At 37.0% G+C, this 27271-nt stretch overlaps 2 protein-coding genes across 2 annotated transcripts in view; one reads left to right on the forward strand and one right to left on the reverse strand.

Annotated features, from left to right (window-relative positions):
- On the forward strand, positions 1 to 27230 carry TIMP4 (TIMP metallopeptidase inhibitor 4). Its single transcript, XM_009586412.1, has 5 exons — positions 1 to 130; positions 19623 to 19720; positions 25408 to 25522; positions 26192 to 26316; positions 26478 to 27230. The coding sequence occupies exons 1-5, from the start codon at positions 1 to 3 to the stop codon at positions 26673 to 26675; spliced, it is 666 nt and encodes a 221-aa protein (XP_009584707.1). The 3' UTR covers positions 26676 to 27230.
- LOC104083052 (synapsin-2-like) overlaps positions 1 to 27271 on the reverse strand; it is a 119617-nt gene that overhangs the window by 63401 nt on the left and 28945 nt on the right.

The following is a 27271-nucleotide window of genomic DNA, read 5'->3' on the forward strand; positions in this document are numbered from 1 at the left end:
ATGAATCCCGTACGTAGTACCTTGCTGTTTTCAGTGCTTCTACTTCTGACCCACAGAATTCAGGAGCTGGTGGAGGCGTGCAGCTGTGCCCCGGCTCACCCGCAGCAGCTCATCTGCGACTCGGCGTTAGGTGAGTCAGAACGGCTACGCGCTTTTAACTCCGGCCGTAGGAAACCAAAGGGAGCTGCTCTAGCTGCTGCGATTATTTTTTTGTACAGCTGCAGAGGAATATGTTTAACCAGGTGGCTGAGTCTCTCCAAGGATTTTAAAACAAAACGACTGCAGAGATCCTTTTAAAGAGAGGGCTATGGAAAAAAAAAATAAATGGTAGTAGCTGTTCTGCTTTTCTTGTTTTTCCAGATCATTTTGTGGTTACAAACTGTTGAAATTGCTGTATTATCTAGTGGCCTTTTTTTTTTTAAAATAGGAATGGCTTCTATATTAGGTCCTAACTTAGAGTAAGCAGGGAAGAATACCTGAACTTTCAAATGCCTCCTTTTAACAGTATCTGTAATAGAATATTCTATCTAAATATGTCTGCTATGTGTAAACTATGCATATAGATACTTTTTATAGCACTTGGGGGGGGAATAAAAAAAAAAAGAAAAAAAAAAAACAAAATAAAGGTCCCCAGTGATAACATGTTGAAACACTTGATCTTTGTTCTGCTCTACTACAATTTCTTTAATTGGTTGTTGGGTTTTTTTGTCATTTTCCAAAAATACTTGAGCAGGAAACTGATAGGCCCTTTATTTTCTGCAGATAAACTGGCTCCAGCAGTTTGTTTATATTTATACAGAACTGTATAAATATAACTTTCCAGTCTTTAGGACAATTGTGATTCATGATATTCAATCAGCACTGTGGTTGCCAAACAACTTATAGAAAGAAACTGAAGATCTCAAAATTAGACTGCATGGGGACAAGAAAATGTGACATTTTGCAGTCTTTTGATTTCGTTAGCTCAAGCTAAGGCTGGTTAGCTTCCATCTAGTGTGAACAGTAAATGTAGAACATGAGTTTCCAAAGTGTCACAAAATTAGCATCTCTATGGGGCAGGCAATACCTTCTGCATACTGATTAATTGCTTTTATTCCCTGACAGAAAATCTTTGTAGCCATGACAAACTCTAAGCTCTGTTTGTGGCCATCAGTTAAATTGTTTTTTAATCTGCTCGTGTTAAGCAATCTTTTTCATTAAGTTACCTACACCAAGCATTACAAACTTGGGGTTGTTTAAGGTGTGAAAGAAAGTAGAAGCTGTGCTGCCAGGAGCTTAACTATATATGTCTACATTTAACTGTATTAGTCTGTTGCATTCCTGTACATAAGAAAGTGACCATTTTTCAACAGATTTAATGTAGAGACTTTCCTAAATACACAATTTCACAGTATAGAGGAAACTCAAAATACTCATTATAAGCTATCTTCCTTAGGGAAGCCATTCTGGCCATTCTTATGATATATATTAAGATGTATTCCATTATTAGATACATTTAGAAATGGTAGCTATATGCTACTTTTTATTTATATTTAAATACTGAAGATTGTAAAATAAAACTACTTTATATTTGGACTTGATGCTCAAGCTCTCACTTATATAAATATTCCTATTTAAGTAAACTATACCTTTTGGCTAAGGAATGTTTGTATCAAGGATCCCTTTGCTTAATATTATCAATTTAATATAGCATTTCTATATATTATAAAATGATAGAGCTGTAGATATTCATTCATATAAATATGTGTATACATATTTTTATATATGCGTTTGCATATATGTACACATAAAGCCTGCTCTAAGCATTTATGGATGAATTACTTGATTTGCTTGGGCCACAGTATCTTGCATAAGCAGGGCAAAATTACTTGAAAGGGGCTGGAGAAGACCAGTGGAGCTGTCTGCCCCGCGTAAGAGAGAACTCCTCTAGCCAGCCTGGCAAAGACAGCTCCTCCGTCCCTGACGCCAGAAGCCGTTGTTTTTCCAGCCCGTGCCCCGGCGAGAAGGCTGTGGGCTGGGGCTGCCCTGGGGAAGGGGCAGCACCAGCCTGGAGCCCTGGACACGGCTCATCCCCCGGGAATGGGCGCCGTGCCTCCGCAGCTCCGCTTTGTTCTATGCAAAGCCGGTCTGAAGCCGCTCCGGTGTCCTTAGGGCCACCTAAGAGGGACTGCCAAATCCCGGCCATCCTATTAAGTATCCCGTGCAGTAGCATACCTCAAACTCCTCCTGTTAATATCACCGTACCTAAAGATTTATTTTTTTTAATATTTAAGAAGATTAAAGATTAAATTGAAGATCTGTACTTCAATTTCAACATTTTCATACTTCCAAAATAGTGATAAACAAAGAAAGGGACAGCTCTCCAGCAGCCAAAATCTATGGCAGTAGAATGCTAATCCAGCTATTTGCTGAGACTATTCAATTTTTTTCAGTTATTTTTAAGTTCTTCCATCTCTGTACCCACAAACACATTCAAGTATTTCCTTGCAGCATAAAACCCTAGCACATCTTATTAAAAAAAAGAAACCATGCCATGCCTCTAAATTCCACAGTAAAGTAAAAACTGAGACAAAGTCTCAGTCTTGCTCGTAGAGCTACCAACCACTACATGTACTTCAGTTACTGCATTATTTCTCAGTTTCACTATATATCTGTAATATTTTTAATTTCCTTTAGGACCAACTTGTGATTTGGGTGGAGTGAAAATGGAGGTGGAGGGGGTTGAATCAATAGACATTACTCGAGCCACTAACTGAATGTGTGAAGCCACTCAGAAACCTTAGCATTTATATGAGATACCCAAGAAAAAAACAAGCAGAGAAATTAATTAAGTCTGTGACAAGCTCTTTTCACTTTTACTTTTGTTCACATGATTAGTGCTGTGACACTTTGTCTTTTACTGTCAGGAGGCTTTTGTGGCTTTACTCTCTTTCTAAATACCCACAGCTACCACACAATCTGAGTAACTTGCTAGAAATAACAGGCTTTCTGACAGACCCAGAGCGAGAGCGAGCTTCTGGTCCTGCAAGGTGCTGGCTAACACCAGAATAACGCATGAGCGAAGAGCCCTGCAGGTGTCCATGGCTGTACACCGCAGGAAGAACAGCAACGACGGGTGGTTAATCAGGGGTGCCGTGCCAGTCCTGCCATTCATCTGACCTTGGGTTTGTCAATCTCCCCGCTTAGCCTTATGAGAGGGTGTGATTTTGGACACATTCGAGCAGCTTTCATGAACTTCGCAGTAGTTTTAAATTTCACTTCAAAGAAGTTGTAGGAAGTGCCCAGCACCATGAAGATGCACACCTTTTATAAAAATAGGGAGACACATTCCTTTTGTGTTCTTCTAAATGGTGCTGAGGCCCTCCTAAGACGTGCTGAATGCCTTCAAACCCCAGCGAACACCTGTACTTCTCCGGAGGACTCTCACTGGAAATGGAGATGGGAGGGTTATTAAATAGCAGTTTCATGCACCGCACTGCTGATTATCAGTGCTGACCCCCCGTCCTCCCAAAGAATCCAGGAGGCTTTCTCCTTACAGAAATGGAATGGGATGAGGATGTGCTGTTTAACATTTCAAATTCAGTAGCGCGGCACCATAGCTTCAAGCCAATATAAGAAAATGCCTCTGATAATGGCTTTTTTTGGAGAGAACCATTGATGCAATTGAGTTTATCAGATAGCGTCAAGACAACAGATTTCCCTTTTGCCACTGACTTCAGTCTTCCTGGACTCAATTCTAAACCAATGTTCACATCAAATTAAACAATCTGTAGATAGAAATGCTGTATGTGGAGAGGACTGATTCCTTTCTAAAGTCTGTCACTTTTAATTCATGCTGTTTTTTCCCCCTTAGGCATATGCAAGGTTATTTTTTGGACAGCAGGACAAATATGCAAATACTTTGCATTTCTTAGCTACGTAACACCAGTACCCTACCTTTAAAGTTAGATGTATTCTTTCTATTTAAACTGTCTTATTGTCGTTTTTTCTCAAACATACATTGAAAATGGTATTTTTACTGAATATTGGGCACCACACTCCAACAGAAATGACTAACAGATCTTGAGTACAAATAAATATATAATATAGCTTCAGAGAATAGTTCTATAGCTTTGGAGAAAAGTGGCACATTTCAAAATATGACGGAAGCTTTACAGCTGGAGCTTGGCAGCATTTTCAGCCTGTTAAAATCTCGTAAGATCACTGAGATCAGGCATTGTAAAGATGTGCCAGATGATATATTAAATTTTAATCACATTTAAAAATAACAGTAAAAATTTTATTTAAATACATCAGAATTAAGTTTTCAAAGTCAGCTCCTCTGGGATAAAATTACAATATGCTATTTCTTTATTACTGAATTTCATATTAAAACTTTCATGGCTCAGTGTCCCACGATTTTGCCTCTCTGCAATATAATACCTAGTTTTGTACTGGAATGGATTAATTTGTACATTGTTAGAGTGGGAAGTAACTTTGCCTAATGGGAAAAATCAGCCTTGAAAAATGTATTAGAAATGTACACAGTACTTCTTCCACGTTGGGGGAGAAAAGGTGAACAGTGAAATTAAAGTACACTTGATATTTTATTCGTACTATATTGTTATATGCACTCACCATATTCTTAATCTCACAGAGTCTACCTGCGGTGAGCAGTGTGATTATGCAGATACTGATCACCTCCATGTTGAGGTTGATGAGCACCTTCAGCGGGGGTTTTGACACAAAATTAAGCAGCTATGTAATTAAGCTTCATGTGTTTGGGAGTATGGTGTTCATACAAACAGTAACAACCATACCACGTAACAAAAGACCATCAAAACCAGGGATGCAACAGGCCTTAGTCTTCCGTGAGGGCTGCAAGAGAGTCCCACAAAAAGCCCCGGCTCTTGAAGCCGCTGCTTGAGGGAGTGGGCAAGAGGGCCTCCTGCAGAAGGCTGCTGGCAGACCCTGGCAGGATCCGGGGTCACGGACACCTCGCTGACAGACATAGGGTCACGCAGCTTACAGCCTGGAGTTGCCTTCAGTCTTTTAGACTTCTCCATAGCGGGGAAAGATTATAGTACTTGGCATATGCTCTGCATTTATGTTACTGTCCTGCCAAATGGAGACGGATCTTACTGCTTCATAGCAACGTCCTTCCTCTAGAGTGGAAATCAGTGACAATACTGCATAGGTATATTTGTAGAGTAACTTCCCACCGACTGGAAAGGATTATGCAGCTACCATTTCTCCGGGGTCCCACACAGAAATGAAAGCTAAGTTTCTATTCCAAGAATTGTGAATTCAGTTATAGAAATAATGTACTGGACTTTGCTGTTCTAGTTCTCTCTCAAACAACAGGAAAAGCACAGCACCTGAGCATGTTTCTTGCAAGAATTATTACAAAAAAGAAGTTGTGAGACTGTATTACTGCCATTGAAAGAGCATGCTGCCAGAACAATATTTTCAGAACCCTAATTACATTAACCAATAAATCATCTTAAAACCAGCTAGAAATTATACTAATCTCAAAAGTGCTGTTATTCATAGTTGGTAGGTTTAATGCAAAGGTGCTGAAAATGAGGTAATTCTCTTACCCTCATGTCCTCAGCAACCGGCTGAGAAAAGCTGAATTCCAGTCCTATGCTCATAGAGTCCCACAGGTGTTCAGAAAACAATGTAGGAATCATTAACAGTCATACCCTTCCCAATATCCTCTTTTTGTTATATGACTAATATTAAGTCCATTAACAAAAATTATTGAGAAATAGACATTTTACCCTTAACTCACATTTCAACAGACCCGTAAATGATAGGAATACCAAAACCAGCTTTCACCTGTTTTGAGGCTGTACAATGTCCTACCAAAGTCAGTTAAACAAAAGGGGATAGGTTTCTTTACTTCTGTAAGTACGAAAGAATTACATAGTGATTTTTCTTATTTGTCTGTTATGCATACTTTTATACACATTAATAGTATTTGCATAGAAAATTTTAAAAACCCTAGACAACATGAATCCTAGGAAGTTACTTAGTTTAGAGTAGCTACTGGTGCACTTAGAGTGAAGCTCTTAACAAAGAAAAAATATCTGCAACCCTGCAAAGGCCCATCACTGGTACAAATGCCTGCATATTACAATTAAGTTGTAATTGCAGTACACATAAATTTCTCAGCATCGTAGCCTGAAACTTCTAAACACTTTCAAAAATACAAAAAATGACTGCACTGACTGCAGAGATGCGGTGCTGTTAACGATGACTTACAACTACACGTGTTTGAACCTGTCTTTGCTGAATGTTCGATACAGCACTTCAATATTCATGTTCAATGAATTGTTGGAGTGCTGCTATGGGAATAGCAGTTTGAGTCCTTCCATTTGGAGCTAACATTTAGCAAAATGTTAGTGAAACAGCTTCCTAGGATAAAGACTGAATTTCCTGTTTGGGAGTAGGAAATATTATCTGAATAAGATCTACAAATAACCCTACATCTACTTTAAGATAGAAGCAAACATTTTGAGAACTTCAAAATTCCATGTCTCGTTAGTCTCCTGACTTACTTTTCAGCTCTGAATTCAAGACCTGAATTGCATTGCCAATATCGTGCAACTGTAAGAAATAATTTCCAATCTCCTGTAAATTACTGTTCTTCAGAACCCTGCCATTTAAGCATGAAAATGGGGCTCAGTCTGGAAAAATGCAGTCACTCTCCTTTCCTTTGCTCGTTGAACTTTTTCATGGCAGTGTTCCCAACAGCTTAAAAGTTGTAGCTGTAAAATGAGGGGGCATCATGAAACTGAACAACACGACAGAATTTTAAGGAGCCAAATCCACTGAGCACAACACTCCTGTCAATTAGAACGTAGTTGACAACTGTAAAATAATTTAGCTTTAGTGAAAAAAACAGAGCCGAGTATTGTGTTGTAAAATGAAATCTCAGAAGAATTACGCTAGTTGCCTGATTTAGAAGTAACTCGGTAACACCGACTCATTGCTGAGTATGTTATAAATGCAGGATAAGAAAATTCATGAACCGTGTTACTTCTATGTAAAAGCATGCATTATAGTGCTAAGAAACTAAACCACCATGATTTCAAAAACAACATTCTACACACACTGTGTGGAAAACAAAATGCAAGCTTAGAAACAAAGATTAAATAACATAAAACACAGAACATGAAAGACTGCCAAACTCTTAATCCTATTAATCTACCAACTTTAATCCCTAACTTTCTCATTAAAAAGTATCTCAATAATGTGGGGTTTCTTTCGCACGGAGGAAGGGGCATGCAGCTATGAATGGAAATCTACAATAACATTATGTATGTTGTTCTACAGACTTTAGAGTATAAAGAGAGTGTTATTCTTCAGCTGAAATTAGGCAGATGTTGATTACTAGTCAAATGATGTGGTTTTTGAGGCTTGTGAAGTAGAGAGAAATATTTCTGGTAACATGAGTAGCAGCTGTAAAAACAGTGCAGAAAAATAAAACTGACCTTGAACAACATTAGGAAATCATGCTATTTTTTAGGTAATATTTAAGTTAAAAGAATACCACACATCTGTTAAAAATACACCCACCTCTTCTGTTTGAAAGTTTATAAAAACTAGATTTTAAAACCTCACTCTCATAAATTGAATGTATTCATCTAATTAAAAAAAAATAAAACCACATAATCTTCTGGTTTAACAAGGAAGCCAAACCCAATCAACTCTTGCCTTCAACACAAGGAATTTTTGCATCCCGAGCCAAAAACACATAGAGATTCACAAAATCCTGACCTACCTGAGAGTCCTAATGAGCTTAAATATAGGCCTCCTACATTTTGAAAGCCTCAAATGGAAATGCATTTTGGATGCAGACTAGCTCACTTTTGTGTTAATAAAACACAAAAGAGTAACCAAATTCTGCAAAGGATTTATGTCAAAAAATAATACAGTGCAAATTAATATCCATATGAAATGGTGATAAAATAATCCTTGGTATCTACTTTATCGACTTCAGAAGCATTCACGAGTTTTTCAAGACAGTGAGTTTTTGGAATGCAGTAATTTTTTCTGAATAAAAATGCCATGAATAACAGTGAACAATGAAATATCCTAATTTATCATCTAAAAAAGAAAGGTGTTTCACTGCTGTCTTGTGTAACTAAAACATCTGCACAGTGGCTACATTAATTGGGTAGAGGGACTCATACTGATTAACATATTAAACCTTTTCAAATGAATTTGTAACCTTTCCCTTCAATGCACCATATGTAGGTCTACCTCCTTCTTTTTCTCCTTGTTTTCTATTTTGCTGTTGGGTTAGCAGAATTTAGGTCTGGCCCAATGCTTACTTTACATTAATCTTCCCCTTCAAAAATTTCCGTGGAGTTCTTTTAGCCCAAGAGATAAAACTTTACTATAAGGATTTGATTTTTCAGTTACAGATATGATTGTTATCTCACCACACTTACCTTCTCATGCAACTGGAAGCAGCACCAAGACTAGGCAATGCTCTTCCATACATTGCTTTCCATAGAATAAAGGAAAAAAGCCTGCTATTGTTACAGTTACGTTCTTCAACAAGCTCTGTTGTTACAGATCCAAAACACTTGTGTCCAAACATTCCACTAAGTTCCACTATTTTTCTTTCTTGTGATTTCAGAAAGTTGGTTCAGTTAATTACTGTGCGGCTGATTTAGTTGTTTTACAGATGGCTATAAGCATTTATTGATGGAGTATCAGAAAACTAAAATAAAAAGCAGGAAAAAAAAATGTCTTTACATCCTAACTAGCATAAACATCTTTTGAACTAAAGATTCCTTGACTTAGGGTCTAGGAGTTGTGGAGGAAGAGTGAACAGTAACAATGTAGACTTACAGGTAAGAAATCCATCCTGTAAACACAGACGAAAAGGTTTTTTCAGATTCAGTCAGTATTGGGTCAGTTTTGCTGCTGCTGCATTCTGGTTTATCTAGAATTGAACTAGTACAACAGCTTCAAACATCTGAGTTGGGTTACAGTTTGGATATGAAACTGCTGTTTTCTGATCTGTCTTGTTGAAAGAGAAATTGATAGATGAGCTGTTTGCTAAACATTTCTTCTTTTTCAGCTGTTTAAAGATCATTCAATAGCATCTTGCTTGGTTCTTAAAAGAGAAAAGGAAGTATAGGGGTTTAATGTTAGTTTTCCACTCCCAAAAGAATAAGGATGATCTAGCATCTCAGCAGATGTCCTGAAATAATCATCTATCACTCTATTGAAGTCTGGAACAATTACAAGCTTGCACAATAATTAAGAAATCAACACTGCAAAAGAATGGTTGCAGTCTCCTTTACATTTTAAGCATTAAAAGCAAAAACTGTGTGGAACAGTGAGCGGAATACCTGCACTGTATGGCTGTGACAACATCAGACATCGGAAAGATTTGCCAGATTTAGTCGCAAAGCAGTGTATTGTTCTAGCTATCTCATCACCAAACTGGTATTATCATCAGTAATTTGGCAGCAATCCTGTGGGAATCTAGGAGTCATCTTTGATCTCCCACGAACACTACGTGAACTATTTTGACAAAATGCATCAGTTTTCATTCAGCACCTAGACTCAACTTCCCACCTCCCCCCCTGCCCCCTGCAAGATCTAAATTCTTGTGTATAAGAAGAAAAAAAATATGTGAATACTATGAAACTATTTTTCAGAGGTGATGATGGTGGTCAGCAAATTTTGATTAAAAATAACCAACACAACAAAACCAATCGATGGTAAAGCATTTGGACACCCATGGCAGAAGTAGTCTCTAGCTGACTGGAAGTGCTTGACATAGAAAGAATTATGGCCATTGTAAACCATAAAAATGTACATATATAAAAAAATAGAGAACAGAATGAAACAGACATATTTTGCATTAAAAGGATGGAACCTAAGCCACATGGATGCCAAATTCTTCTTTAAAGTAGTTAAAAATTAGTGCGATAATGAACAGAAGATGAAGCCCTTTCAGTGTTCCAGTAAATTCCTAACAACCAGATTCTGAAATTGAATTTGAATCAATTGCCAAAAGAGCAAGTTGCCTATGAGTTTAACCCAGGTTACTTATCGTAAATAAAGATAAGGATTTACATGCCTCCAAGTTGAAAACCAAGTAACGGAAGCAGTAAAAAGTAAAGTAGTTTTTGAAAGCATAGAGTACAGACCTTTTTGCATGCAGTACAGACCATCTCAACTCAAAATATGTGAAATGGAGTTATAGCACTAGCAGAGTCTTTTTTTTGACTCAGAGCAGAGAAAAATGAAGAAAATTATAAATGGGAGCAGGATAAAAACCAATGGCATCTTTATGAGACTATAGTTGACAAATCCTTCAGCATGAACAGAGAAACTAGAATATTTGCTCTTAAGGGACTTGCTTTGAAAAGGCCTTAAACATTTCAGGTTAATGGCAACTTATTAAGCTATAACATTATTCTCATGGTACTGGCACTTGATAGTATTACTCCTTACTTTGTTTCATTAAAAGGCAGTAGACGTGATCCCTGCTCCAAGCGACATATGTAACACACGCTAAGATTTCCACAGCTACTTACCATATCAATGGATACACACATTCTCTTACTAAGTGAATAGTATGTGAATGCTCAAGTACCTATATACAATACAGGCACACCTACTGTATTTCACACCTCTTTTTCAGAGATTTCAAATAACGGAGACGGCATTACTGCTAATTCTTTTGGAAGCTAACACATGCAAATCAAATACTGAAACGCAAATGTAAGAAAATAAAAATCTTCATTCTCCTAAAAGTTATTTTTAAGTCTCTAAAATAATCTGCTTTAAAAATATCAGAGTGTATGTAAAGCTATATGTTAGGTATTTAATTACTTATTTTAAAACATTATTTTAATGTCAATCAATAACTTTTGCCTTCTTTTGGCAGCATTAGCGATACCTGTGAGTTTATGTCAAAGTTACAACGCTCCTTTTGTATTGCTAATACTTCTTTCTTCCTTTCATATGTATTTTGAGAAATTATAATCTTTTCCGTATACAGATATATGAATACATATTACATGAATATTTAAGCAAGTAAATTTGCTTTCTTCATTGGTGAAACTCAACGCTTTACAATAAGCTAATGTGGCAAGTCAGTCTGTTATATAACTGAACAATTTAGCATATTTAGTTAAAAATATGGCAGAGTTGCATAGGGAAAGTGGTAATACTGTACAGATGGGACAGTTGCTCTAAAGTATGGAGTAAGACTTTTACAGCCTCTCATACATTTTAGAGGTTTTGTAAGCAATATAAATCAGTGACCAATACACACTATTTTATTTAGAACTCTATTCAAGCTATCTATTCTATCTTTTCTATCCTGTGCAGTATTGCTGTAAAGTGGGTTCATTAATTTTTGTCTGTTGTCACAAATTCTGTGCAGATTCCTCTTCCTTTTTGAGGTTAAGATTATTCTCCTTGCCTGCTGACTCTTTTCCCTCTCTGCAAGAAAAGTTAAGCATATCAAAGGTCTAGTTTCCAATCTAAAGAATAAACTATTTTTTTTGGTCATATGTCTGTACTCATGGAACCCAAGTATTCAAAACTGTGTTCTTGGGTTCCTCTGGCAGCTTTGATAGCATTACTTGCCAGTATTCTTCTTCAAGAGATGAAGAGTTTGTAAGATTGGACCATAATATACTGGATACAGAGGCATCTAGACACAAAGTAAATGAAATAGTGTGTCTATACTCTATCTTCGGACTTTATCTTGGACTCCTAGTATTATTTTACCATAACTTGAGTTTAGGTGAGTATGGTAGATGAGGCCAGTTCTGCTCGCAAACTGTTAGTTAGTTTGCTTTCTGGGTGTTCGCATTTAAATTCTTGGCCCATTACAGATAGATGCCTGACTTAAACTGGAAGCAAATCTGCCCTGCAATTATGTATGCTGGGCAGGCTACTCTGAACGTAGAAATTCCACCTGGAACAGCTCTTTGGTTATAAGGAGGAATGAATTACAGTCCCTTCCGTGATTTCAAGCTTCCTCTCCTCTCCAGTCTCTCATACTGAATCCGCTGAATTAACTCACCTGCAAAGCCGAAGATGGGCACTGCTGAAAATCTCATTACCAGATTTGCCCCCATTCTTCTCCTACAGAATACAAAGTATTTTAGCACTTGTATACTACAAGGAGGGGGTGGTCCTGGACTGTGCTGATCACTAATAGAGAAAGAGTGACCGAGTGTTAATAAAACCCTTTCTTTCTTAATCCCGTAGGTAAACACCCTGAAGATACCTATCCTTTGGTTGCAAATGTTTGTTAACAGACAACTCTTGGCTTAGTTTTGTTCTGGCTGTAATGTAACCTGTGGCGCTACCAACACTGTAGTGCAGTCTCTAGTTATTTCAAAGTAGTTTATCCCAATATTCAGATGAAAGTCATCAGTATTATGTCATTGATAAGTTAATGCATCAATTCTGGAAATTTCCCTTATGATACCGTAGAATAAATGAAGGCATATAAAATTGAGAAAGCCTTTTATAGTTAATTTAAATGAGTCATCTATGTTCTTAAAAACAGACAGGCATATCTTTATCAGATGATGTAAAGTTGTATTAGCACCAGTACGAATTACCACCAGGTAAACTGAGGATTTACTATGAATTTCTATTTTGATACACCCAACTAAGTAACCTATTTTGATAACCCTCATTTCATAGCGAGGGTTACAAAAATAGCGTAAATACAAAAGAGTATACATATAGTTTTACAAATGTTTCGTAAGAAGCCCTTCCCCTCTCAACTATTCAGAACGAAGAATGGAGATCTCAGAACGGAGGAAAAAGTATACGCCTGGAAGTAATACAAGCATATCATCACAGAACAGAAAAAGCCATTTCACGTAACAACCCTGTACGGCCTGCAAAGCCCAGATTCACTTCAGTTGTTTCCTCGTTTACTGTGTAATTATTTTAGATAGCTGGACCTAGAAACTTGACCTTTACAGCTTCAAACAAACAACTTGGATCCTCTTCTCCTGAATGTTCTTTCAATGAATGGTTTCAGTGAGCGTGTAAACCCAAGACGCACTAGAGCCACTGTCAGATCTAACCATGTTTTCAGTAGCCTATGATCAGAACAACAGAGCTGCTAAAGGGCAGGAACAGAGGCAACTGAGTAAGAATTACTGCAATTTCTGTAGTAGTGGTATTTACCTCCTTAGGATATATAAAATAGCGTTGGATCTCACAAAAGTGTTTGCAATCCAGAACAGCAAACCTCTCTCATTAATCTCTTTTGAAAAAAAAGAGTCTATATATAGGCACTCCCCCACACCACGCCCCCCCAAAACCAAAAAGACTTTTGGACAAGAAGAATTTTTGAATTGAAACATCTAGTTTTGAATAAACTCAAGGTCTCTGTGGCTGGGGCTCCTGCAGTTGTCACTTGACCCACATTCCGGGTGTGATCCTCCAGGAATTGGAGACATTTATATAGCAAGTTTAAGCTACTGCATCCCAAAGAGGGAAAAAAGTTCTGATAGATAGATAGAAGTTTTAAGTAATCTTACAGTAGAAGGGTGAGCAGAAATAACTGCATATTGTGTATGTGAATGTTTTCATTTTGGTGAAAGGACATATTTTTATATATAAAGTTCATTTGAATATAGGGGCCTTCAAAATTATGTACATACATATTATGTGTCCATAGTTTTGCTTTATTTCATACTGCATACTCTGACTGATATGTAATTTCAGAAAAACACTTTTGTTTTCTATTTTTGCTCATTTGGATGCTTTCTTCTACCTGTTCCCATAAATATTTGGGATGCTGTCCTCAACCCATCCACATAACAACAATACACCTTTATTTAGATCCTTCTCCTTGTGCCCCTCATTCCTTGTCCTTACAAGAGCAATAGCATCTGGCAACAGCTTGATTGAAGTGTCAGACATTAAAGAGACAGGTAGAAATAATTGCTCAAAAATCACTCCTCATATTTTAGGTAATTAAATGAAAGGGCTAGATTGAGGCAATAAAATATAAGAAAAAAAAAGAGCTCCATGAGTCATTATCGCAACCTTGTTTGTAACTTTTTAGTAACTTACATCTTTCTTTTCCTGTCAACATCGGTTTTTAAGTCTCATTTCAAGGTTTTTGTAGCAAAGCTGATTCTGATTATAAACTTTTGTGATATGAAATAAACTTTCCTGATTTCTTGAGAGAATGACTGCTTGAAAGTGATGAAGATTAAATTTCTATTCAGATAGCTATTCCATAGTCTGTAAACCTAGTCTGAAGTGAAGTGAACTGGAGGCTACAACTGAAACGGAGGTTCCTCCTCAAGATGCCTATTTGAAGGATGTTGCTACTCCTAGTTCTGGTCCTAAATCTAAAAAGAGATCTAATTATCTGGACAGTCAGAACTCACTGCTCTCATTTTCTTAGTGAGAGCTAACCTAGCCCAAGCAGCAAGAATATTCAGCAGAATTTATTTTTTGCAGTTTAGGTAGCTGCCTATTTTTGGTGCAGTGTCAATAATGGAGGCACCGTTTCTAAAATTTGCAAGTGGCCTTAGAGGTGCATAAAAGGAGATAAATCTCAGGGCAAACCAGGAATACAAATGGCTGGCACAGTCCCAGTAACATGGCTTCCTCTGCATGCAGAACCACACTTCTTTGTTCATGGACCTCAGAATCTATTGCAAGGCTAGGGGACAGGATTTAGCCCTTATTTTTACAAAAAGCAGCTAAGGCATCCCAATCTAGACAACCTTGCCCTTCAGTTCATTAACCTACCTATCACTGAAGGACTGGAGGTCATTAACTATGGAGTTTTGCTTTAAGCTGCAACTCCCTAAGCAAAAATATATTCATTCAAGAATTGTAGGTATTACATCAGTTTATCACTGATACAATGAAAACTCCAGTGCAGCTAATATTTCAAACTGGATGCATCCATCATGATAATAATCTATAATTCTCTTTTCATTTTAGAAGACAGTGAAGTATTTTTCTTCTGGTAGAAATCATATCCCAGAAACAAAAATACTGAATTAAACCCAACTTAAGTAAAACAACAGTTTGATAGTAGTCTGTATTTATCATAGTACTGTGATCTTAACACACTTGACAACCTGACAACTTCAGGATGTAGCCTGAGTGTTTTTAGAGTCCAAACAGATGACAAAAGAGATTTTCAAAGCTGCAAGTGCTTGCCTCCCTATCTGTCTGTCTGTAAAATTTATACTTTTCTTAGCAACATTTTTATTTTTACTTATATTTTATTTATTTTTAGGCTTATATATTTAAAATAAGAATGCACATAAGCAATTATCATTTCTTGTTCTTATGTCCAGTAATATCTTAAATATTTTCCTATGTAAGTATTTTTCATTATATAGCTGCTGATATTTAACAGATTCTGGGGAAAATAGTCCTCATTTATTCATCTTTTTTGCCTTCTCCCTGTTTTTGCCTCCTATTTCTTAGGATAATAAAGATAATCTGGAGAGTAGACTCCAATTTGTTTTCCTTTTTGAAGGAGTAATAAAGTTGATTACTTTTGTTGAGTAAAGTCATCTCTCTTCAAACAATAGCACTGTGACCAACAGGTTAAGGAAAAAGGCTAAATAGCATCATCTTAAAACTTGTATAAGCACAGTAATATTATATAAAATAGTATCATAAAGAATATATTATTTAATAATATAACTTGTAACAATGAGAGTAATTCTTTACTAAACAGTTTTCCCTTTGTTAATGCCTTAGAAATAACTCAGAGTCTAAAGGGATACTACTTTTAGGGAACATATGAATTTCAGTGGACAAGGCGCACGGATTTACTTTATTCTGATTCCCTCTGTATCTATGACTTGGTATGGGGCCTTCAGTATGCTGCTCAATCCTGTGTGTCTCCTCTTCTGTAAAAAAAATGGTCATATTTCATTGCGTATGTCACTGTAGTGTGCTAAAATTAATATAATGGCTGTGAATTTCTTTTTAAAAAGCCCCTAGTATAAGTAGTTGCTCATGATCATAAAAATCTCTACACAAGGTGATGGTACAGTTTATTTACAGGTAAATAATTACCGTGGATTTCGGAGAGAAACCACACAGGTTTGGGAAAGATGCAATTAATGCCTAACTTTCTACCCTTATTGTATACAAACACTTTTGTATTGTATAAAACCCAACACTTCTCTGCTTACTGTGTAAACACAAATATACCTGATGTTATAGCAAGTTCTGTCCTTTACCCAGTTCAAAATTACCTTTTGTTGATGCAGAAATGGTTGGGAGATGTTTATTATTTTTCAGGAAAGAAGGAATCAAAATATTCTTAACACATTTCTAATAATGAATGTCCAATAGCCGGGCTGATTTACTGAACAGAACGTTGTCCCCCTATGGCTGCAAGACGCTGTGACACTAGTGATCAACGCAGCGGCTGCTCCGAGAGCAGCACCTTGACCCTATGGACTCAGCACTATGGCGGGAGCCAGCAGCTGCCAGCCTGGCTTCTGTTCCAAGGCTCTGCCTGACCCCCGCGTGGCTCTGATCACATCAACTCCTTTCAGTTCCGTTACCTGAGACAACCTTCAGCTATAAAGTGGGGAGAAAAGTTTAAATTTTGTAACAGTACTATGAGTTACAAAATATGGGTTCCACAGAAATGTTACATCCTACTGTTGAAATATTAGAGATAATGTCTTTTGAAAAACATTATATATTCTACTGCAGAATGAATTTGAGGCAGACTGAATTACCGGCGTTAGAATATGAAGGCTATGCATATGTATTTCGTATATGCAAATTCCTCATAAGGAACCAATAACCGTCTGACAGATAAAATGACATTATTTCTCTAAACAAGCAGAGGTTGTTCTCAGCCAAACAGAGAAGAAGCCAAGCCAGCCATGGTATACTTGAAACTATTTCTTGAAAAGAAGTGCAGACTAGGAGGAATCCGAAGTTGTAACCACCCTCTGAACCACGAGTGAAGAGAGGAGATGGCTGGGCCCAGGAATGCTAAATCAGGAAGTGCTTGTGGTTAAAAACAGAAGCAACCGCATGAATAGGAGGTTTTAGGAGACAGCTAGACGACACTGATTGAAAAAAAATATTAAAGCACAGAAAAAAGAAAACCAAGGAGCATTAAAAGGCCCCAAAAGATCTGTGCATTTGAGTTTGGTTTCAGGAGAATAGAAAGGTAAAACCCAAATAACATTCTGTAACAATAAAACTTTCTTGTCATTAAAAGAAAAGATCTCAGTTTGCTCTCCCTTCAGCATCTGGAAGCTTTCTCTTAAACAAACGAATGAAACACAACATAAAAATAGTTTTCATTTTCTTTGACACACCCAGAAAAAGATCTCTTAATGACAAACCCCAAAATGTTATACTTTCAGCCTTACGTAACTCCATGGAGACCCTTCGAGCTATCATTGATCATCTGTAATGTTCCTCTCAGATACTAACAAGCAGAATTTAATAAAAATATGAAAATGAGTAATGTTTCAACATTAAACACAAGGGGAAAAGTAGTTTTAATTATCCTACAAATGTTTGCATTGAGGAGGCAGGAAAAGATTTCCTGCATATAAACCATGTTATGGTATTAAGAAAATACTGGAGCTAGGTCCTAACTGTTGTCCCACCCCTTACCTTCTATATTGAGCCAACTCTTTAATGAGAAAACCTTTTTTTAGGAAGTAATGATGCAATGGAAAGCAATGCAAAACAAAACAACATGATTCTAATTTGACCTTTCCAGCAGTATAGTACACAAAATTCACAACACTTTTTATCTGGAATTAGATCAAAGCACTTGAGAAGTACTGTTAATTTGTGGGAACATAACACATCTGCAGATGATTAAAGAGATGCTGCCACTTACCATTTGAAATGAGGAATTTGCTGTTCATACTTAAAAGAACTCTTCCCTTCCAATCCAACCCGTAAGTCTAAAAGGCTCCTTTAAAAGAGTTTAAATGGCATGGGAGGAGAGAAAGTTGTGCCAAAAGATAGAGGACTCAAGCTTTGAAGCTGTAGGCGTCTGCTTCATGCGATTATTACATCTAGTTTGCTCTGCTAATAAGTGAGGAAATGAGAATTGCCCATTATTAGATGGGACTGACCTCTCTTTGGCTGTAAGGAAAATTACAGTCTGGGTTTCTTATTCCTTTTCTTTAGATATGAGGGTTAGACGTCAATTTATCAAATAAATGTTTTTTTGGGGAAAAGCATGATTTTGATGCCAAAAGATATTCCTCTGCACCAGCTTCATTTTTTTTCAGTGAACAGGAAGCATGAGGATTTCACTGTAAGAGCGGTCAAATCCTGGAACAGGGGCCGAGGGAGGCTGCAGAATCTCCATCCTCGGAGATACTCAAAACTCAGCCGGACACAGCCCTGAGCGTCCCGATTCAAGTTGAGCAAGAGGTTGGACTAGACCTCCAAAGGCTCCTTCCAATCTAACTTATTCTATGAAACATCACGCCTGTTTCATACTAATTTTGATAGAAAGTCTCCTTTCATCATGAAAAATAAAAACAAAATAAAAAAGAAACTGTCTGCGAGTTGCCCTCATGCTGAAGAATACTTTCTGGTCTCTATCATACCTGCATCAAGCGGCACACCTGTGACAGAGAAAGCAAATCCAACTGTTCCCATCAAAAAATGCAGACGTCCTTGCACAGATCCATCTCTGCCCAGTTGCGAATTGGACGTACAGTTGAAGTGGGGTTCAACTGTTGATTGCTCCGGCCTTTGCCGCCATCTCTCCATGCAGATACAGATTGTTTGTTCTAGCAAGTACATCTGCAGAGGAGCTGCAATAGCGGTCATCCAGAACCGAGCAAAAACAGGACTCTCAACACTTTTTGGGGGTAGAAGTCCCCTGAGAAATTTTGGCCATATACCATATTCTTAGAATGCCGTTATTCTCTGTGCCTAATAGTCCTGGTATATTTTAAACAGTATATACAAGAGAGATGCCTAAAACAAACAGATAGGAAAACAAACCATTTATTCTTTCATAAAATCTCCTATTTTCCTTCTTTAAAGAACAGGAAATAAATAAAATGTGTCAAAAGAGGGAGTAATTAATTAATACAGGTTAACACAACTAATTACATGTTATGTTAAGAAAAATGCTAAGACCTCTAGTCCCAGAAAAGTGAATGAAAGACTATTCTCTTCTTGTCTTCTGATTTCGTGCATAAAATGAATGCTTTAATCTCGTCTGGCACGGTCTTTCAGAGTGTTAAATTCAAGTCTATTTAATTGATCGACAATTCTTCTGTCATCAACAGAAGCGTCCCTTTCCTTTGCTCACTGGGGGGTGATGGGTGTTTTATGAAATTTTGTGAGATTCAAGTCTTTCAAAGATTTTGATGGACAGTTTTTGTCAAAACTGAGTGGTAACTTAATTCAGATTTCCAGATCCATAGAAATTCAGATTTGTATCATAGGCAGCCCGCTTATTTTTATTCTCAGGAGTTAACTCAATCTAATGTTCTTCTAGTAACAAGCCTTAAAATCTACTTCTAACTAAAGTGTAAAAACAATGCTAAAATCTATCAATAGAATTTTCACTATTGCTTGTGAAATTAGGTATATGCTTATTTGCATTTAAATCTTTTTCTCTATTACAGTGATTCGAGCAAAAATATCCAGCGAAAAGGTGGTTCCTGCCAGTGATGATCCTCTTGATACCCACAAAATGATCCGGTATGAAATCAAACAAATAAAGGTACATGGAATCACTTAGCTATTTTGAAGTTCAATGATGATAACCTATGTATATTACTACAATTTAGCGCTAAATGCTTTAAGCTGGAACAGGCTCCAGCTGCCTCCACGGTTAGACCTAGGTGAACTACACAGAATAAATCAAAGCAGTGATTAAAAAAAAAAAAAAAGAAAAAAAGCTGTTCTCACATTCATGAGTTACTTGCTAAACTATATTTTGATGACAATTTTGTTATTCATAATTGCTTTACGAAGACTATGAAAACTTACTTCAATCTAGGAATAGTATTCGATACATTTGCTGTTTCTGGTGGATACTTCATCAGCTATGTTGCTTTATGATATTGCAACTCTCTGACTCGATGATGCAAACTTTAAAAACAGAGGAAAGCATTTCCAGCTGAAATAGCAAGGACCTTTGTTCACAAGTGAATAGGGATATTTGCAGAAACAGGAGTCCTTCCCCGATATTCATATAAACAAAACTCCACTTGTATGAATGTTGCTAGGAAAGCAAACACAAAGTGGGAGCACCCAAAAACACAGTCATGCAGAATCTCACAGAATTTTTCCATTATTTGTTCAGCTCCAATAAGGAGACATATGCATTAAAGTACTTTCAGAAGACCTATCCTGATCCCATTCAAGTCACCATCAAACTCTCACTGATAAAAAAAAGATCATGGTCTACCTGTTTCTGGAATACACAAAAAATAGGTAGTTTCTTTCAATTAAGATGTATTAGTGTGCGTTGGTGGGGTTTTTTGTTTGGTTGATTTGTTTGTTTTGTGTGTTTGTTTTAAGTTTTTGGTGGTTTTATCTCTCATTTTCCAGAGAATATTATTTTGCATTATTTATATTAATTTGTATTATTACATTTACTGGGAACACTTAAGTAGATCATTGTGAACAGCTATGTGCTTTCAAAAAAATTCAGTCCTTCAAATTGTATCAGTAGATCACCTCACAGGAGTTTTACTAAGAAAAATCTATGGTAAACAAGAATATCTCAAAATATTCACAAGCATGGTTACCACACATAACTCCTGTTAAGGTTTTATAGCAATTTCAACAGCCAATTCTTTTTACCTTGCTAAAGCAAACCCCAAAAATCTTCATCATCTGCCACTTTTTGTCTTCTTAAATTATTAAGGATATTTTCAAATGTTTCTTCACAGAAATAAGTATATAAATAGCAGAGCAATTCTCTTTCCTGCCATTAGCACTTTAATTTTCTGTTGCTGCCCTGCAACACTTGAGTAACCTTACAGAAATGCAAATCATGAAGTATAGTTCAGCACAAAAAAGAATGACAAGTCTAGTCTGTGTTACTATTTTCAGTCTATAATCCCGTTCTTCAGTAACAGCACACTGAAATCTCTGAAATACATTCATATATTGGAGCTGCCTTGGAGTTTCTCCCAAATTTTTGCAAGTGGAGGCCTATTCAAAACTCAGGCATCAGTAACAGATCTTTATTTAATTCCACTAAGCTTCAGAAGGCAAGTCAGCTAGGACTGGACAAACTAGAGAGATTTATTTTCTAATAAAAGATGCTCTGCATCGTTACATACAAGTTAGACTAAAGACAAATGGGTCATAACAGGCCCACCCTTCAAATTCTTACTTCTGGCCAGAAGAGAGTTAAGAAGAGGTAGGAGCTGAGGCTCCCACCCTGGCACGCAGGCTGCTCAGCTGCGTTGGGACCCAGCTCAGTGTCTCTAACAAACCCAATAAAAGGATTTTTGTTTGAAACCTCCGCAATACAGAGTGGGCGAGCAAACAGGAGCTTCTGCACACTGCAAGTCTTTTGGGGATTGCTAGTAAATTCAGTGTGGCGCTGAAGTAAATCCATAAAGGCAACTTTGCCTGCGCCTGGTAAATCGTACAGGAACTGACAAAGAGTGATGTAACCTGTTACATGCTATGCATATAATTCACAGTTGGCATATGAGTAAAAATTAAACAGGACTGGGTATACTGAAAAACTACTGAGAAATACTCACTTTTAAGTTAACAGAAGTTTAATAGGAAAGTGTTATGCATAACACTGTAAAGTCCGCATCAAGTTACAAAAGTAAAGAGAGTGAGGAATTTTAAATAGGTCACACTTGTAAACATTTGGTAAGTGTAAAATAATCAATTAAAATAATACAATGTTGTATATAATCAGCCAGATTTGGCCACCTCAGTGGAGCGGGACAATTCACAGACTGGCTAATAACATCACAGAAATAGCTTGTCCGAGACCTTCAAACTGTGAGCCTCATAGATCAGTGACCTCATTTGTGTATCTCCATTTCCTGAACAACTGTTGACCAGAGCAATAATTTGATAACACTATTTCTTACCTTTTCCCTCAGATGATAACATTTAAAAGAACGTAAATCAACAGTGTATGTCATATGGTAGAATATTCTCTTTTCACTATTATGGTCTTTCTTCTCTTGAGTGCTTACAGACCAATTTCTCATATTGTAAAGCTGATGACCTGCAGTTACAACAAACCGAACAGTCCTTTTAATGTCAGACGGCACTGATCACGTGTTCCTGGCTAACCCTTTGCATAAACGTTTACAGGATTGGGGGGATATGCTAAGGATTCTCTTCATATAACATGAAAGCAAGAATAGACTCTAATCATCTCTTTTGAGCTGTAGGATCTATCAAGCTAAAACATGATTATCAACTCCGTTTTGGTGAATACTTTTTAAGCCACACACATATTCACACTTCCCTCAGCAATTCTTCTCCCCTCTTGGAAAAGAAACACAGAACCTATAGAGGTTACATTTTACTGCAACTGTAAATTCAGCAAAATGCTGCTGTTTCTTTTTGATATTACTCTTTAGGCTGTTTGACATGTAACATTAGTGTGACTGGTTTATGCTACTCCTGTCACAAAAATTATAGTTCTGTTATTTTAAATCCAGTGCATTAGGCTTAGCAATAAAACATTGGCAATTTTGGACAGAAATATTAAATATGATTTTCTTATTCATTTACAGAAATAAAACAAAGAATAATTATGTTTTTTCATTCATTTTTTATATATGGGTTGGCATGTTAAGAAGCCACACATTTTTTCAATTACTGTTATTTTCTTTTATTGCAATATTTACAGTATTATATTAAAGAGAGAAGAGAATACGTGATTTATATGCAATTGAATATTTGCCTTCATAATATTGACTTGCTCACGATACTTATAATGAGGAGCCACCTAAATATTAGTGTCATCAGAGCAGTAAAGTAAGGCCCAAGATATTACTGTCATACATGAAATCAACACATTTTGCCAATTTAAACGAGTATAAGCAAAATTGCAAAGTATTTTCCACAGAAGCTGCATAGATGGAAGCCCACTGAAAGAACTAGGCTTCTTTTACAAGAGGGTGGGGTCCCCTCACAGTGGGAATAAGAGGAGGTATTTAAGCTAGACACAATGATATCTACACTGTACAATGACGCATGCAGCTTTAAAGCTAGATATTAATCACTATATAAAGCTAAGAAAATAAGCCATGATATAGTTGAAAAGTCTTACAGAATAAAGAAGATAGGAGAATGTAATTATTACAACAGGAACATGCCTGAGACACTGAAAGTAATACAAATAGTCTTAAAAAAAAGTATTCTAAAATCTTAAAGCAATAGCCGTGTACTGGTCTCAGTTATATACCTCAGAAGGACAGGGACAGTGTCAATATAGACTTCAGTATCAGGCTCACATCTCCCTATTCTCCCAATTCCTCACCCTATTTTCCTACCTCAATAAAGTCCTACCAGAACCTCAAATGTAAATGGACCACACCACAACGCAGAATCGAATCAAGCCATCTTATCCCTTTACAGAGAAAGTATCCACGCTTTTAGGAGATGAGAGAATATGATTGAGAATAAAACATTTTCCGAATTAAACAGAAGATTATAATCTTAAGAAATGCTTTAACAAATATCTAAGTCAAAACCCGAGATAGGTCAGACTGTAATTTCAAAAAAACTCCAACCAAGCAACCAACAAACCCCCAACAAAACAAACACCAAACTCATTTAAGTATTAACTAGCTCTCTATTACCATTTTCCATGAATATTTATCTTTTTTTTTTAATAGCTAAATCAATTCGTGTTGTTTGCATAATGCCTCAAGTTAATTTAGATCAAGGGATGAGATGCTAAAAGAAAAGTTGTACCCTACTATACATTGTAGCCCAATCAAAGGTTTCCGAATGTGGAGAGAACTCAAATCGGAGGACACTTGCGTAGTTCACAAAGTTACTACGTATGAGACGCCTGTGTCTGAATAAGACCCTGAATAAGGCAGATTTAAGGGCAGCAGAAGCAGGGGATTCAAGTTCCAAAGACGGCAGAAATCAAACCCTGGGGCTCTGACCGAAGCGCTGGGTTAGCAACGAGGCAGATGCTCCGCAACGCACGTGCAGCCCGCTCCTGCGTCCTCATTTGGCCGCCTTTCCGAGAACTTTCACCTGGGGCTGACATACCAGACTACTTCGATCTAATTAAACTAGACACATTTTCATCGTCATTATATGTTTTCTATTATTTTCACTGCTGCTTTGTACAGGATACTGGTTTGGTTTTTGTTTTGGTTTGGTTCGGTGCGTTTGTTTTTTCTACAAAGTATTTCAAAATCTCATATTTTTGGATCAGAAGCCCAATGACAACAACTTTGGCTCTTTTTACTCCATAAAAAAGGCTTCAGAAAAATCAACATATTACAGCGTATTTTTCTAGTGCCCTGTACTATTTAAATCTCCTGAGAGAACTTGAGTAACACGCACACATATTCCAGTGACGCCAGCTGCAACTGGGAGAGCCGGCCCTTGGGAGCTGTGAGCCTTGCGACTGTCCGCAGCTGTCAACACGCAGCGTGACGTCACCGCTCGCGGCCCCGAAGCGTTGGGGCTTCAGTTATGTCATAGCAGGTGATGACAGGCATTCTGAGGTCGATTAGCATCTTATGGTTCCTTCTCACGTTTGGACACAACTAAAGTTGTTTTGATCTTTTAATGGCTTACTTAAGAATTATTTTCGTAGTTGGAAATGCTAGTTAAGGAGCAGCCAACCTGAAGACCGACAGGCTTTCATTCTGAACCTATCCGTTCTGGTGCTGCAGCCTGAAAATTCTAAGAGCTGGATCCCATTTTCCAGCAGTTATTTGAGAAGGTGGCATTGGGCAAAATTCTGCATGTGAAAAACCAGCTTGCTTTAATGACGGAATATAAGAACAACGCTCAGTTTCTTAGCATATTTCATGTCCTTGAAGATACACACCATTACGCTCATCAAGATAAAATTTCCCATATTGAGAAATTTTTGCATCTTACAATGCTGCAGCACCTTGTTTGAGATGAATGCTGTCTCTGCATTAAATGGAAGATGCTAGTACACTATAAATTGAAGAGCAAGCCTTAAAGATCCATTAAAAACACTGAAAAAGCGTATTTAAAACCCTATAATTTAAAAAAATGAAGACCTAATTTCCTTCTAAAGACAATGGACACATTTCATTTAGTGGGGCCTAATTGTTTGTATTTTCTCATATAAGTTCAGACTTCAGAGCCTTTTTTAAATAGTTGCATCACATATTTCTTCCAGCTGTTGTTTGCAACTGTTTTTTCATGTTTGTTTTCCACTACTGACTTTCTGTTTCTGATAATTTTCAGATGTTTAAAGGATTTGAAAAGCTCAAGGATGTCCAGTATGTCTATACCCCTTTTGATTCATCACTCTGTGGAGTGAAACTAGAAGCTAACAACAAAAAACAGTATCTTTTGACAGGTAAAATATAACAAAACTCATGTACCTATAAAACCAGAAGTAACTGCTTAGATTGACTTTGTAAAAATATGCCAGCCCTTTTTAAAAAATAATATATTTATGTACTATGCAAATAATACAAACACAACAAAATGTACAAATTGTGTAAAGCGGTAATTATACTGTGATCTTACATGTTTTCTATCCTTCCTCCGAAGATCTTAAAGCAGTTTCAAAGGAAGTCAAAGTCAGTAACTACGTAATTAGTAAATCGGAAGTATGCCATTATTATTTGTTTAAAACCAACAGTACTGATTTTCCCAGGAATGCAAACATGTTTAGTGAGACAACACATGCCTACGTGTATGCAGATTTGGGGTTCTAAGTAATTACAGATTTTTCTATAGGGTCCTGAAATCTAGTTTAACATACTACTGCATTTGCATCCATCCCTTGCTGGCAGATTATCAGCATCTTTTGAAAAATATTCTTCTTACATCTTTAACGTTTATTCAGCTTGCAATCAGCAGAATAGTTCTCTCAGTAATAATTACATTCATTGAAAAAAGTGTGAAATATGACTAATTCGGTGCAATTAGTTAAAAACTTCAGATATTCTTGTGATTTATTTCAGTATATAGAAAACAGTTTTATTTGCTTGCCTTATTTTTCTTATTTTCCATGCTGCAGGCCAAATTTTAAGTGACGGCAAAGTCCTCATCCATTTATGCAACTACATTGAACCATGGGATGATTTATCCTTGTCTCAAAAGAAGAGTCTTAATCAGAGATATCAAATGGGCTGTGGCTGCAAAGTAAGTATAGAACGAAACGCTGTCTGATGGTGGAGCCACCTTACAGGCACTAGCAGTTTTCACTGGCGGGAACTGTGAAATATATTTTATCTTATTTGAGAATAAATACCATTTTAAAGAAACCTGCAATATACTGAATCAATGTACTATTTCACATTTAGATTACTACCTGCTACATGGTGCCCTGTTCAATCACTGCACCAAATGAGTGCCTCTGGACAGACTGGCTGATAGAAAGAAAGCTGTATGGGCACCAAGCCAAGCATTATGCCTGTATCAAGAGAAGTGACGGCACTTGCAGCTGGTACCGAGGTGGTCCTCCCCCAGAGAAAGAGTTTATTGATATCAGCGAACCTTAAAACGATCACTTCCTAAAAAGCCTTGGAGTCTAATTCCATCAAACATTGCACGCTCACAGCTTTGAACTGCCATCGGCTAATGTATCTGTTGCTTAGAAACAAAAACAAATTGTCCTGTACAGCTGAAGTACGAGTCTGTGGAATTGGCACTCGGGCAGGATGAGGAACAAATCTCCTGGAGGTAGCTACTCCGTAAAGTTATGCTTTGTACAGAGAGGCTCAAGCTGAGAATGCTCCTCTGTGTCCCCTAAGGCATAACAAGATTCCCTTTTACCAATATGAATGTACAAGAAAAAAAGAATTGCCAGAATTCTGTCCCCTGTTTCTGTTAACCTACAGAGTAAGAGAGCCCCATGTTTTATTCCAAATCTTTCTGACGAACTACGGAATGTTTTATAGAACTATTTTTTCTGTATGAAAGTCTTCTGATACAAAAGAATTATTGTACAGTGTATATGTAAAGTATTATAACAATGTGCTATAAAAACAAGATTCAAAAATCCCTGTTTTTCCTCATCTGTTGAAACAAGTTGAACACTTCTGTGATTAAACAATCTGTGCTCCATATTCTGTATGTTACTTATGTCACAGCTTTC

The sequence above is a fragment of the Fulmarus glacialis genome, unplaced genomic scaffold, assembly GCF_000690835.1.
Source record: "Fulmarus glacialis isolate BGI_N327 unplaced genomic scaffold, ASM69083v1 scaffold6001, whole genome shotgun sequence".
Classification (NCBI taxonomy): Eukaryota; Metazoa; Chordata; class Aves; order Procellariiformes; family Procellariidae; genus Fulmarus; species Fulmarus glacialis.